A 15,083-nucleotide genomic window follows, 5' to 3' on the forward strand; every position below is an offset into this window, starting at 1 on the left:
ATGGTTGATATGCTCGAAGGGGAATATTGTATTCTAGAGACAATCGTTAACACTTTTTAGATGTGATGTGGGAGACCATTTGGATGAAGTGATCTTTTGGTGTGAACAAGGGTGTGCTTTGACAACTCTGATGATTGAAAGATTTGGCATGTACCTATAAACTTGGCTATAGAAGCTCTCAAAATAATAAGCTTGGAAAAGCTGCAAGATGCAAACTTGTGCTGAAGAAGTAAGAGGACAATTGTTCATATAAATGTCAAAGGAGGTGATTGTTGGGATATTGTCATTAATGTGCAACATCTTTGCAGCCTACCCTAAGGAGTAAGGTTATCATTGTCAAAAGGCTAGTATAGTAGTTGCACCAACCATTGATAAAATGGTATAATTCATGTGTTGCCACTATTTGTGTCATAATTTATGACCTCTTGTCTGATATGAATTAGCTATAAATAAAGATATTATTTAAGAGCAAAACGAGAGAGAGAGAGAGAGTGTAGCAAAAAAATATGAGAAATATAGAAGAGAGTGAGTTGTTAAAGACAACTAGTAGTAGTTGTTATTGCAGCATTGAGAAGAAAGAAATAAAATGAGGTTGAAAGTTATTAAAAAATAAATGATTTTTTCTTCTCTATTATTGTAAATTTTATTTTTATTTATATAAAAAATAACTTTTCCCGTGTATATAAGTGACGCTAAATATTATATCTGCATGCTAATCCTTCTATAATCAAATATTAATACATTATTTGTCTGGATTTCTCAACAAGAAGGAGCTGTCATGGCTGCTATTGGAAGATCCTTCTCTGCTGCAGGAAGAGTTGAAGATGAGATGAGGGCTGAAGACAATCCTTAAAGAATGCTCTCGGTAACCAACATGATTGAGAAGAAATTCTTCCTGCTGAAGCTGCCGTGTGCAGAAGAGAAGGTCGCTTCTTCAGCTTGGAGTTCACGGTATGCCGGTGCAAAGCTGCTCTTCTCGGCTGTGATGCTTCAATGGAAACCGCGAACAGTTGAGGAAGAACGACTGGAATGCTATTACTAGAGAAGAAGTCACGGTGCTATGTTGTTGCTCTTGCAGCTGTGAGAATGAAGATCTAGCCTCTTGTAGTGTGGCTTGTAGTGAGAGTTAATTATCATCAACGTTGGATCCACAAGAAAAAGGCCTGCTGCTCTTTTTTTTGGGAGGAATGGAGTCTAGGAGAGGGGTTAATTATGTTGATTCCATTTTTATTTATTTATTTATTTATTTTTTTGGGAGAGCAAACCGCTGGTGTAGAGAAGAGTTAATTATTTTGGGCTATTTTGGCTCGAGGGTCACGGTGCTACTTCCATGGAGGATGGGAGAGAAGGGTTAATTATGTCGATTCTCTTTGGCTTGCCACGAATTTTGATTGTTTCCGGTAGACTGGAGAAACTATATTTTTTTTTTGGTATGAGTGTGTTTGTGGGTGGGAGAGTACCTGGGTGTGTGTGATTTTTCTTTCTTTAATTAATTTTCTTCTAAAATTCTTTTTTCTTTTAAAATCTCTTCCCCTCCTGAAATTCTATACTAAAATCTCTCCTTGCCTATTGATAATAATAAAAAAATTAGTTAGAAGACAAAGTAAATTAAAATTAATTATTAAATTTTAAAAATAAATCTTTATTACTCATTTTATAACTGCAAGACAAAGTATAGAAAAAAAATTACATCAAGGGAATTAATTATGGACCTTTTGATTTAAAATTAGTTTGTTTAATAATAGGATTTTTAATTTTCAAATCAGTCCTTTTCTTTATAAAATTATAATTAGATCACAAAAATAATAATAATAATTTTTTTTTTATTTTAAATTCTTTGAAAAAGATGCTGCAAATTTTGTAAAAATATCAAGAATATATTCTATAAGTTTTTATTGTTTTTTCTTATTCTTATTTTATTTCTTAAAATTTTATTCAAAACTAAAATCAAAAGTTAAATAACAATAATAAATTTTCAAGACAAAAACAAAAAGACGCTATCACTGTCACTGTCCACGACAACTTTCATCATTATTAGCTTGCGATTTGAGATTTGCAGAACCACGTTAAATATTGTGTTAGTGTGCTAAACCTCCTATGAGCAAATATCAGTATATCACCAGTTTGGATTCCCTAATAATTGGTATTAGAGAACATGGTTTAAAGCAGTGTTTGATTTTGCTCAAAAATAAAAGTTGTCAAAATTGTGTTTTGACCATACCATTGTGTAAAAGAGGAAGAGAGAAAGTCATTGATGAAAACTGCGTCAAAATCGGATATCGAACATGGCCTCACGCGCCGTCATACGCCAGCGAGGTGGCTGGCCACGCTCACAGACACGAGTCATGGGTCTTCTTCTCCCAGATGGGCTAACCTGACCTGAATACTAGATGACTTGATCCACGCGCTAGATATGGATGACATCATCATTACATTTGCATGCCATGTCATCAATTAGTCAGCAGCCACATCAACAAAATGGGACCCACATGCCATGTCATCCCCCGCGAGCCATAAGAGAGCTGAATCAAGTTGGAGCCGAGCAACGATTTGAGGGGTAGGATCCAGTGTAGTTGATCCTATATGCAACTAGATCTGAGATTGAATTTGAGCCGCTGATCAAGCCAAAATTATTTTGATCAAATCTTAGCCGTCTGAAGTATAATTTGGATGATTTCAAACTTGCACCCAATTAATTTGATCATTTTGGATGCAATGGTACAGTTCGATCATTAAGATTGAGACCAGAAATGATGATGATGATTATTAAAGAGAGATTGCTCGATTAGGAGGCATCTAATGGTCATCATGGTGGTCGATGGAGATGAAGAAGAAGAAATCACACATGTTTACCTAATTACATGTGTTGAACTATTAAGTGAAGAAATTTTAATTGCCATGAGGGAAGACAAAATTGGAACACTCTGGACACCCGATGATGTGGACGATTTAAGGTGGAGAGTGGAAATTGATGAAGGCCAATCTTGACAAATCTAAGCACTGGTAGTTTCACCAGATGTTGAGAAATCAGTTATGAAACCAAAATATTCTAGATCACTTGTAATATAAAGTCGCAACAAAGCTAGCAAATGGTTGTATATATGGAAAGTCAATACGATAGATAGATATGGCCTAAAAAGTTCTAGCTAGGAGATTGGGTTTTAAGTGGGACCGTTGTGACCCCTCCAATCTTTCCTAGGAAGTTGCTTAGTTGATGGATTATCCATATAGTACTATTTTCGTATATGTAATAATTTGTAATGAAACTGTTGAAGATTAGCAGGATGATGGCACAAAGGAACAATTAGGTTCCATATGATCAAGGATCTGATGGAGTGGTGATTTCTCCAATGAAGTTAGATTCGGTGACTGTAATTTTTTGAGAGGAGAATTGATGAAGACCTTGATAATGGAAGAGAAATATAGTAAGGGGATAAAGATTGACACCTATTTTGACTTGGATAGGTATTGTCACAGGATAAACTACTGTCAAACATAAGTAAGGAATAGAGAGAATCTGGAGAATAAAAATTCCATTAGAACACACGGAGATTGTGTAGGTGTACCCGTATGATCCAATGAGGTACTGTAACAAAACAACAGGTGCAAGGAGAAAAAGTGTTCTCAGATAAGGCTCAGAATAGAGACTGTGAAAAGTCGTACAACAGGAAGTCTCTTGTGCTCTTGAGAAAGGCAACAAGAGAGGACCTTTCCAATGCATGCAAGGATGGAAAGATAAACTGTTACAGAATCACCTAATTAAGGGGGTGTGACCGCCTATAATGAAAGGCAAAAACACTAAAGGGAGTTGGTATGGGTAGAGTTGTTAAGTAGAAAAGTGTAGAAGCTCCAAACATAGAAATCAAGATGGACGATTGCGAGGAGTGTATCGTAACTCTCTCTTTCTATATGATTAGTGGCAGTGATCTCTCCCATAGTCCATATGGTGATAGAGAATTTTTGGAGTCACTTTGAAGCGTTCCAGTTGAAGGAGAATACGACCGCCTATGAAAGGCGAAGACACCTTAGAGAGAAGGTATGAGGGCCATAAGATGAGTTTAAGATCAGACCGCCGCATGACTACGAGTGAAGACAACTCAGATGGAAGGAGTGAGAGCCATAATATAAGTACAGGTTTAGACCGCCGTATGACGACGAGTAGAGACACCTCAAGAGAACGTATAAGGGCTATAATAGGAGCCCCAATTACAGAACGCCCTAGAGCCGATATGATGGCTAGATATGAGTGGATAGATGGATAGCCAATGAAGTGGCTATGATGAGTATAAAGATAAATGCAAGATTGACTTTCATGGATATTGCCCCCATGCTAAAGATCAATAAGCTAGAAGATATTTGTCTTGGACAATAAGTAGATGACTTGTGGAGCATTAAAATGCGACTATTAGGAATGAGCAAAGGGCATACGCAAGTTTGTAAAACAAGTTGACTCTTGTCAAGGTGGTGGACTCGATAATGACATTGTAATACTCAGAGTATGAAGACAGATATGGATCAATCTTTAATGGGCTGCCCCTATGATTAAAGGTGGAGAGCTACCTAGACTCTTAAGACTAAGAGCAAGAGACTTACGGAGAAGGCGTGGTTCCTAGGGTGAAACAAAGGGTAGATGCAACTTCAGGATGAGTAGACTCTTGGAAAAGTGGTGAGTTCGTCATCATATTAAGATACTCAAATAATAACTGTTGCACTTGAAAATAAAAATTTTCATTTGAGGGGGGTGTTGTAAGCCTTGGTGTGAGGTTTGAAAAATCATTCCGTACCGAGCATGGTTGATACACTCGAAGGGGAATATTGTATCCCAGAGACAAGCGTTAACACTTTTTAGATGTGATGTGGGAGACCATCTGGTTAAAGTGATCATTTGGTGTGAGCAAAAGTGTGCTTTGACAACTCTGATGATTGAAAGGTTTGGCGAGTACCTGTAAACTTGGCTACAGAAACTCTCAAAATAGTAAGCTTGAAAGAGTTGTAAGATGCAAGCTTGTACTAAAGAAGTAAGAGGACAATTGTCCATATAAATGTCAAAAGAGGTGATTGTTAGGATATTGTCATTAATAGGCAACACCTTTGCAGCTTACCCTAAGGAATAAAGTTGTCATTGTCAAAATGTTACAATGGTAGTTGCACCAATCATTGATAAAATGGTATAACCCATGTGTTACCATCATTTGTGCCATGATTTATGATCTCTTGTCTGCTATGAATTGTCTATAAATAAAAGTATTATTTAAGAGCAAAATGAGAGAGAGAGTATAGCAAAAAAATATGAGAAATATAGAAAAGAATGAGTTGTCAAGGGCAGCTAGTAGTAGTTGTCATTGCAGCACCGAGAAAAAAGAAATAGAATAAGGTTGAAAATTATTAAAGAATGAATAATTTTTTTTTTATTGTTGTAAATCTTATTTTTTTTTATATAAGAAATGACTTCTTCTATAAATATATACAATTTATTGAATAATATTAAATATTACATCGACATACTAAGTTTTCTGTGAGCAAATATTAATACTCACTTGTCTGGATTTCTCAACAAGAAGGAGCTGTCATGGCTGCTATTGGAAGATCCTTCTCTGCTGCTGGAACAGTTGAAGATGAGATGAGGGCTGAAGACAATTCTTAAAGAATGCTCTCGGTAAACCACCATGATTGAGAAGAAATTCTTCCGGCTGAAGCTGCCGTGTGCAGAAGAGAAGGTCGCTTCTGCAGCTTGATAGAGTTCACGGTACTGTGCTGGTGCAAAGCTGCTCTTCTAGGCTGTGATGCTTCAATGGAATCCGTGAACAGTTGAGGAAGAACGACTGGAATGCTATTACTAGAGAAGAAGTCACGGTGCTATGTTGTTGCTCTTGCAGCTGTGAGAATGAAGATCTAGCCTCTTCTAGTGTGGCTTGTAGTGAGAGTTAATTATCATCAACGTTGGATCCACAAGAAAAAAGGCCTGGTGCCCCCATTGTTTTTTTTGGAGGAATGGAGTCTAGGAGAGAAGGGTTTTAATTATGTTGATTCGATTTTTATTTATTTATTTTTTGGGAGAGTAAACCGCTGGTGTAGAGAAGAGTAATTATTTTGGGCTATTTTGGCTCGAGGGTCACGGTGCTACTTCCATGGAGGATGGGAGAGAAGGGTTAATTATGTCGATTCTCTTTGGCTTGCCACGAATTTTGATTGTTTCCGGTAGACTGGAGAAACTATATTTTTTTTTTGGTATGAGTGTGTTTGTGGGTGGGAGAGTACCTGGGTGTGTGTGATTTTTCTTTCTTTAATTAATTTTCTTCTAAAATTCTTTTTTCTTTTAAAATCTCTTCCCCTCCTGAAATTCTATACTAAAATCTCTCCTTGCCTATTGATAATAATAAAAAAATTAGTTAGAAGACAAAGTAAATTAAAATTAATTATTAAATTTTAAAAATAAATCTTTATTACTCATTTTATAACTTGAAGACAAAGTAAAGAAAAAAAAATTACATCAAGGGAATTAATTATGGACCTTTTGATTTAAAATTAGTTTGTTTAATAATAGGATTTTTAATTTTCAAATCAGTCCTTTTCTTTATAAAATTATAATTAGATCACAAAAATAATAATAATAATTTTTTTTTTATTTTAAATTCTTTGAAAAAGATGCTGCAAATTTTGTAAAAATATCAAGAATATATTTTATAAGTTTTTATTGTTTTTTGTTATTTTTATTTTATTTTTTAAAATTTTGTTCAAAAATAAAATCAAAAGTTAAATAACAATAATAAATTTTCAAGACAAAAACAAAAAGACACTATCACTGTCACTGTCCACGACAACTCTCATCATTATTAGCTTGCGATTTGTCGCTTTTGCACCTATGCTGTACACGTGAAACTCATACCATCTGAAAGTTTTAGGGAGAAATCTTGTCCTGAAATTTTGCCTATCTTAGAACACCTGTTTTACGATGCCATCTATGATGCCATTTAAGCTCGCCAATTCCTCACGGAAATTTCATTTACACATGGGAAGGTTGCCTGTGGCGAAGCGCGGACACCCTCTTTAACGTTCCTCTGAAATGCAAGTGAAGTACATGCATTGAGCTGAAGGTAGAAATGAAATGTGATGTGAATTGTCTGAGACCTTTCAATAAGAGCACTGTAACCCTTTTACTCCAAGCATATACAGGAAATCTTGTATAGCATAAGGATTCCATTATCTAGAACAAAAAAACAAAAACTTTATGCAGCAAGAACGGAACCCTGAAAAGCTGGGAATGCATTGCCAGTCGAAAGAAACCAATATTTACAATAAGGTCCATGGCATTGTATCCCATTGTGCTAACGGTTGCATAATTGAATCTGGAAGGCACAAAAGTTCATCTTCGTTGCTGGCTTTTAAGCTTTCATTGACATTCAATAAAGAAAAGTCTATGTGGGGTTTTCCCAAGCTCTTTGCAAGATGCACAGGACCGCGTCTTGCATCCACCTGTGGAACAGATTTTTTTCGCTTGTTTAGTCAAGGAAGCCCACTTAACCACAGCGAAAGAGCTTACTGGATTTGCACCACATAAGTGGTTCATGGCCATAATTTTAAAGAAAATTCATGCTCACTCATGGTGCCTCTGGATAAATTTCTTAATCTCTGCCAGAAATGCCTTCTTCCTATTCTCAAAGTTCCTGCGCTAGCATGTCTCCTAAAGGACCCAAATTCTTGACCCTCAAATCCCATAGATGTTGTCAACAAATCAGATTTCGATAATGGCACAGGGTGAGGGGGCTGTGAACTTTCCATGTTCTCACCTGAAACTTCATCCTTACATTCTAAATCAATAAGATTCTCATGGCTGCAACTTCTTGACCTCTGCATATTTGCTTCATCAAACTCATTACAAACAAGCTTCAGGGCCTGAACCACTTCACCCATAAAAGGCCGGTGAGAAACTTCTGGTTGCACACACATTGATGCAATTGCTGCTACTTTGGTGATGGTATCAAATGAGACGGAGGACCTTATAGTTGGGTCTACTATCGCTTCTAAGCCCTCCTTGCATGTGAGGAGTGGGCGAGCATACACAACAAGATTTTCTTGACCTGGTGGTTGAGACAAATCTACAGGTTTTCGTCCGGTTAGGAGCTCAAGGAGGACTACACCATAGCTGTAAACATCACTCTTCACCAGAAGGTGACCCATCATTGCATACTCTGGTGCCAAATAACTGGTAACAAGAAATAGCATATGATAAGATATGCGTTTAAGCTGTAAAACAAATTCTGAAAAATTAAATAAATAACCTGAAGCATGCCTTGATTCATCAATTCATTTCCTTAACTGCCAATAAAATGTATAAAGATAAATCAGAGTAAATTATACCCAAAAGTTCCCATAATATGTGTTGATATGTGCTTATTTCCCCCATCCACTGCTGCCTTAGCCAAGCCAAAATCTGAAACTTTAGGTGTAAAATCAGGTTCTAACAGTATGTTACTAGACTTGAAGTCTCGATGAATCACGCTGGGGCTTGAGTCTTCATGCAAATATGCTAGGCCCCGAGCTGCACCTAGGGCAATCTTCATCCGGGCATCCCAGTCAAGTGGATCTGTTTCCTGGTCAACTCCTACAATCACAGAAAAACAGCACAAAGTAAAACCATTTCTTCAAGAAATCAATGATCTAGATATAACAAATACAGAAATATTTTTGGGTTTTACCTACCATGTAAATATGATTCGACACTTCCATTTGGAATAAGTTCATACACCAGGCAACGGGTATGGCCTTCTGTACAAATACCAACCAATTTAACAAGGTTTCTGTGATGCAGACGGCTGAGCATCTCAACTTCTGCCAAGAATTCACGGCCACCGTGCTGGTCATCTCTCTTTAAGACCTTCACAGCCACTTCTCTTCCATCATCTAACAAGCCACTGTAGACAAGCCCAAATCCACCTTCTCCGAGGATTCGTGAAGCATCAAAGCTATTGGTGGCTCTCTCTATGTCATTCAAAGTAAATGTCTTTGCAGATCCCGTATATGCCATTGCCCCAGAGCTGAGGGACATAGATTCAGAAGTGGGCATACTTCCAAAAATTGTAGGCCCAGTAGCCCCTGCCAGGTATAAACTGGAATCTATAAGCTCAAACATTACAACAGATAAAGCTTGATTTTATGATGTAGAATGTACAAAACACAAGGATCACTATAAATGCAAGTTAAGCAGGAAAAAGTTTTTCAAGCGAGGATGCCAATTCTAACATCTCATTTTCCAAGAAATGAAAAATAAAATTATTTATCAAAAGAAAAGAAGAAAATTTTATGACATAGAATGTAGAAAAAATATTTGAAAAAACAATTTGAGATCACTAATTTCATTAAAAAAAATAAAAAGAAGATGAACTTCATGATTCAAGTAGTGCATAGCTTTAGGGCTTTCTAGAACAAGTTGTATAAGATGGTCAAAGTTTCTGTACCTGACCCTTTTACTGGTGAGGACTCTAATTCCTGTAGAACATGTTGAGGTTCATGAACCTGAGTTCCACATTTCAACAGCAAAAGCCAAGCAATTGCCATGCATATAACCAAGACAGTGAAAGAAGAGAGAACTATTACAGCCACCATGCTTCCACCAAGCCCCTTATTTTTCCTCCTTGGTACATCAACTCCTAAAGGTTTATTTGTCCTTCCATTGTTATCATGGCCGGTATATGGTCCGTCATCAACAGTAGAAGTGCTCTCAAGTGAAGGTGGAGATGGTGGAAGACCTGCAGGTTATAAGAGATTCAGAAGTTGGAAATCCAGGACAAGTATGAAGTCTAAAGTCTAAATGAGCAACTTTTATTTGAATGGCAGGGAAGAATAACTCCTACAGGCCAACTGTATATCAATATGGCTTGAAGTTTTTTACATTGTCAAAACAAGAGGTGATGAGCAAATATTCAGGGGCATGAATTTAGGAAAACAAAAAGGCAATATAAGAATTATAACACCCCTCAATTAAACTGCTTGAGAAAAAGCCCATATGGGCTTTCTTTCATCAGACATTTCAGCAATAAAATGGCCTCAACTAAAAGTCCCTCAAAACAAGAAGAAAGTGTCCAAGGGTAAGTCTAAAGGTTTAAATGATCCCAGTGAAGTTTGGCAAAGGTAAAATTTCCTTGAAATTTCCATAAAAATAAAAAGATTTTCAGGGAAGTTAAAAAGATGACCTGGATAGCGAACGTATAATACTTCATAGGCACCAAAGAGAGAAGGCTTTATGAGAACCTGTCTGTTCCAAAATTTCTTGTAGATTGAAAATGCAGAAGAATCATCAAATTTTACTCCTCGTGGAACCAGGTTGATGAGAACAGTGCTTTTCTCTAGCTCCTGACTAGCGGCATTTGCTCCCATGATGCGGACTTGGCTGTGGTTTAGTGCAACACTTGCTGCAATTTCCTCAGCTAACTCTGTAACCAAAGTGAAGAATGTGTATATTGCGACCCTAAAACGGAGTTTAACTTGAATTGGCCACACACAACCACAGCGTGATCCAGCAGGCGTATATGTTAATGGCTCTGAACATGTTAGTGATGCACAATCTGCAAATACCTTTAGCAATAAGCACATGCGTGATATTCCAAGTCTTAAATGATGGTGTAATGGATATATTATACTGTAAGGTATCTGCATATTTTTACCTTCATTAGGAGGTGGAGGAGGCAGAGTCAGAATCTGTAATGGTGGTGGAGCCTTCAACTTCTTCAAGGATGGATCAAAAGGAGACATTGCAGGTGAATGAGAGCGCACTTGCAGACATAAAAGATGATCTCAGTGAGATATTTGTAAGCAATCACCATAATGAAGTTACAGATTCCAAGATTGAATCAACCTTCTTCAAGGATGGATCAGAAGGAGACATTGCAGGTGAATGAGAGTGCACTTGCAGACAGAAAAGATGATCTCAGTAAGATATTTGTAAGCAATCATCATGATGAAGTTACAGATTCCAAGATTGAATCAAATACAAAAAAGTTAGGATCCTGTACTGGTAAAATTGCTTGCAGGTGATAAGGCAGGAACAGGAGACTCCCAGCTCATTGATGGAAATGGAGAGGCAGAAGGGCCTAAAAATTCAGAGAAATTTTGTACTTCCTGAGGTAATGCTTAACTGGCAAATTAATGTAATGCATTTATTAAGGTCCCATCAGGTTAGAGAATCCTACCAAGTGGGTTATATTCAGGGGGAGGGATTCGGTAGGATGATTCAGGAATTTTGACATGGTTCCTTCCACGACCATGGTGTCTGTGATTTGAGATTGAAGGAGAATATGCAGGTCTGTGAGCCCATTCGTGTGCAGGAGTTCCAAAAGATGAAATAGAAGGTGCAAGTGCAATACTTGAAGGCCTAACGGCATGGTGTGGATGAGGAGCTACAACTGGAAAAGATTTTTTTTTATAAAAAAAAATACATATAATTAAAGGCATAGTATTCCTTGAGCTAACCTGAATCTTAAAAGTGGAAAAATTATGTTAGACTACCCACTGACCTTTAGTTGGAGACTGACCCCATGATGATGAAATGTGGGACGCTTTGTAAGAAGGTGTGACACCTTTGTTTCCATGTCTTCCCCGACCGAGGTTGGAAGGAGCTTGCTTTGAATAGAAGGCAGGGTCTGTATCATAATATATATATATATATATAAAGATTCAATCTGTAATCAATTTAAGAAGCATCTATGTATTGTTTTGTGCTACGCAGTCAAATGCAAGGGTGTAGAGATGCAGCTTATTGTTGTCTTTCATTATCTGAAAATGTGTCTTTCATTTTATAGAACATAAATTTAGAATTGAACATTTAGAAACAGTTCCTGGCTACCCTCTTCAATATGTTATCAAAAGGATCCAGGGAAAAACTCTGCATAGAATAATATTGAATGCTGTTTCCATTTTTAGCAAGACACATTTGCAGCAGGATATGAAATTTTGTTCCCCGATTATAATGCAATTTCATTTTTTCTTTAAGAAAAAAATTTCACCTGGTTGAACGGATGGCTGTTGGCTTGGCCTGATTGGGGAAGCAGTAGGGGGCTCTTGGGGCATTCTGCTTGGTGACGGTGCAACTGGAACTGCAGCATCAATGAATTACCAATGCAGCATTACAATTTGAAGCACACAAAAGTGGTGTTCATCACATATGAAACAAAAAGATTGGATTACATCACATATAAAGCACAAGAAGATATAATTTGCAAGAGATTGATAATTGACTTGATTCCACGGGAAACCTGCAAAGAGTGGGCTTGGTGCAAAATGTTATACAAGTACTTCACTATGAAGGTTTACCTTCCCGAAATTGAAATATTTTGCGTGTGATTTGTCAATTTGTTTATTTCATTGAATGATAAAGAACAGCTCAACTTCAGAGACTTCGCCAGCAAACCTATAGAAACAGCATAGTATTGAAGGCTCGGGGAACACGCGTCAATTATATCTTCAACTTGTTGGCAAGCAATGGAAAAGAAAATGTGTAAAACATGTCACACCCCGATGATTAAAGCTCCATGGCTATTGAGGGAAAGGTGGCATAGAATGCTTATGGTAAACTGAATTGTGAGGTACATCATCAACCATTATAAAGCTGATTGTTCCATGGCTATTGAAAGAAGGGAGGCGTAGAATGCTTATGGTAAACTGAATTGTGAGGTACATCATCAACCATTATAAAGCTGATTGTTCCATGGCTATTGAGGGAAAGGTGGCGTAGAATGCTTATGGTAAACTGAATTGTGAGGTACAACATCAACCATTATAAAGCTGATTGTATAACATATAATTAAATCTAGAACCTGCAAAGATACCGCTTAGCTGATTTTCACGACAAATACATGCTCTTTCAGTTATATTCTGATTGCAAGATCAAGAAAAGTCTTATTGTATTGGTTCTAGTACTTTTTGTATTATCATTTAGTGGTCAAGACAGTGATAAATGATAAATTTTTCAAGCTTTAATTAGTGTCCGGGAAGCTAAGAGCTACGATAATGCATTTAATGCTGCAAATGCTGTTAACTCTGTTAGAATGATAAAGGCTGCATAAGCTGCGCAGCAGCTTTCAAACCATAAGATCAGATAATGAAGTACATTGATGAACCTATGGGTGGTTTTCGTTTGTGATTGTAGACTGGTAACATATATTCATGAAGATGCTAACAACGACAGCTCACTGCTCAGAGCTCACTGCCTGGCAGTAACAAGCAAAAGCAGGGATTTTGGAATGACCTCCACAGTTTAATGGCATTTTCAAAGCTGATTGGGTAAACAATAAATCTTAGAAATGTTAGTTTTTTTTTCCTTCTTCATTAAAGAGAGATAAGGCCTGATTTATCAAATTCGTGCTCAAAAGGTAAAATTTGAATGAAATGAACTAAACAAGAGATAGATAGAAATTTTGTGGCAGTATTTATCTTTCTATTTTAAGGTTGATAACACTGATAACGCAATCAGGATGGGTAATCCTTGTAAGATGTAAAACAAAATCTCAGTTTCAATGACTGATAGCAGGGTGGGTTAGCTCAACATCAGATTCTGTGCAGAAAGATCATGAAACGGGTGCAGGGACAGGTCTGAGCAAATTCATGATTCATAATTCTCACTGTGTGACCTACCCTTTAGAAAATGTGTATCCCTTGCAATCAAGAGTAAGGAGGTTCTTGCATACAATGGAGTTCTTCTAAAGCTGTTGATCCAAGAAACAACAAAGCTATAGAACCCAGATTCTCAAATCCAGTCCAAATTAAAAACTCAGCAGAGATTAGCATGTAGTGTATCAGCTAGTGGGTGGATCAAGCATAATTCAATGCAAGAACAAACTACAAAGGGTAAAGAAAAAACTCCCTTACCTGGAGATCCAAGAACAGACAAAGCACCAACAACTAGGAACATGATCACCAGCAAAAAACCCTCCAGCTGCATCCCCATTTTCACCTGTAAAGAGACTGAAAGATCCCCTCGTAATATCTCTCAACTCTCACCCGACCATCCAAGTGAAGGAGGATATGTATTGAAAAAAAGTAGTAAAAACTCAAATGGCATTACGATACAAAACATGAGTAGAAGACTTGAAGGAACAAACTACCCTACAGTGTACATGTCACAACTTACACTACTTCAAAAGAAAAGAAGAGACCCACCCATATAGTAAAAGAGAAGTAATGAGTTGATGAACTAAAAGCACACAAAGAATGAGTTAGGTGGGGAGAACCGACAAAGAGTACATGGCTCTCCTTTTCCTTTCCCCCTCAGACTAATAAGAAATGAAGTTTTGCCTTTGTTTTGTTATTAGAACTGATCAAAGCTTAAAAGGCGACACAGTACCCTTAAAACAACTGGGTGGGTGGCACTTTAAGTTTAAAAGGTTGGAGAGTTCCACGAGGTTAGTGGATGTGTGGGATCATTTCATGGCTGAAAGTTATCGGTGCGTTGAATTGTTTGATATAAGAATTGCTGACTTCTTTTTCAGCTGATAGTGGCAAAATGATCTCTAAAAGCACTCTTATCTGTGGAAGTATTAATGTTTTTTTGCTAAAGTTAGGTTTGTTTTGACTCCCTCTCTGTGATTAGTGCTAAATTATTGATTTTTTCAATCTGTCGTGGTTTGAATGGGAACTGTGCCATCAAGTCAAACTAGTTTTCTTCTTTCTATTTTTTTTTATTGACGTTATTTTTTCTTCAAACTTTATTTTATAGGTGGTTAACTTTTCCTCAGTAACTATAATGAGTTTAGCTGTTAATTTAGTGTGTGTGTATATATATATATATATATAATGTTAAGTTGATAAAAAATTAAATTTTATTATTTATTTTTCAAGAAATTATCTTAATTTTATGACTCGTATTATAAATTTGATAAATTAATCTAGTTGATTTAAATTTTTTATTTATTTTCATTCTTCAATAAAAAAATTCATTATAAATTAAGTTTTATAATTTATTTTGATTTTTTTAAGTTATCGTAATCATATGACTCAAATTATATATAAGTTATTCTAGATAAACTCATATTGTTTTATTATGTATTATTTATAAATTGAATTTATTTATAATTTAATTTTCAACCTTTAAT

General features: G+C 36.5%; 1 protein-coding gene across 2 annotated transcripts; it reads right to left on the reverse strand.

Annotated features, from left to right (window-relative positions):
• Positions 1-7,225: 7,225 nt before the first annotated feature.
• LOC105108253 (receptor-like serine/threonine-protein kinase ALE2) lies at positions 7,226-14,517 on the reverse strand. Of its 2 annotated transcripts, none has more exons than XM_011002499.1 (11): positions 13,861-14,517; positions 12,000-12,083; positions 11,511-11,636; positions 11,187-11,399; positions 11,010-11,087; positions 10,662-10,769; positions 10,191-10,562; positions 9,456-9,746; positions 8,701-9,093; positions 8,359-8,602; positions 7,226-8,203 (listed from the first exon to the last, which is right to left on the reverse strand). In XM_011002499.1, the coding sequence occupies exons 1-11, from the start codon at positions 13,937-13,939 to the stop codon at positions 7,564-7,566; spliced, it is 2,628 nt and encodes an 875-aa protein (XP_011000801.1). In that variant the 5' UTR covers positions 13,940-14,517; the 3' UTR covers positions 7,226-7,563. The 2 variants fall into 2 exon arrangements, with proteins under 2 accessions (XP_011000801.1, XP_011000800.1); XM_011002498.1 differs by having other exon boundaries at positions 12,000-12,089; positions 13,861-14,516.
• Between the last annotated feature and the right edge of the window lie 566 nt (positions 14,518-15,083).

The sequence above is a fragment of the Populus euphratica genome, unplaced genomic scaffold, assembly GCF_000495115.2.
Source record: "Populus euphratica unplaced genomic scaffold, PopEup_1.0 scaffold366.1, whole genome shotgun sequence".
In the NCBI taxonomy this organism is placed as follows: Eukaryota; Viridiplantae; Streptophyta; class Magnoliopsida; order Malpighiales; family Salicaceae; genus Populus; species Populus euphratica.

Bases quoted from the DNA above. Each gene is read 5' to 3' on its own strand.
- LOC105108253 (XM_011002498.1), bottom strand. From the start codon at position 13,939: ATGGGGATGCAGCTGGAGGGTTTTTTGCTGGTGATCATGTTCCTAGTT. The intron at 10,770-11,009 runs GTACAGGATCCT...TATGTCTGCAAG, and splicing joins ACCTGCAAGCAATTTTACCA to TGCGCTCTCATTCACCTGCA. The intron at 10,563-10,661 runs GTAAAAATATGC...AGGTATTTGCAG, and splicing joins TCCTCCACCTCCTAATGAAG to ATTGTGCATCACTAACATGT.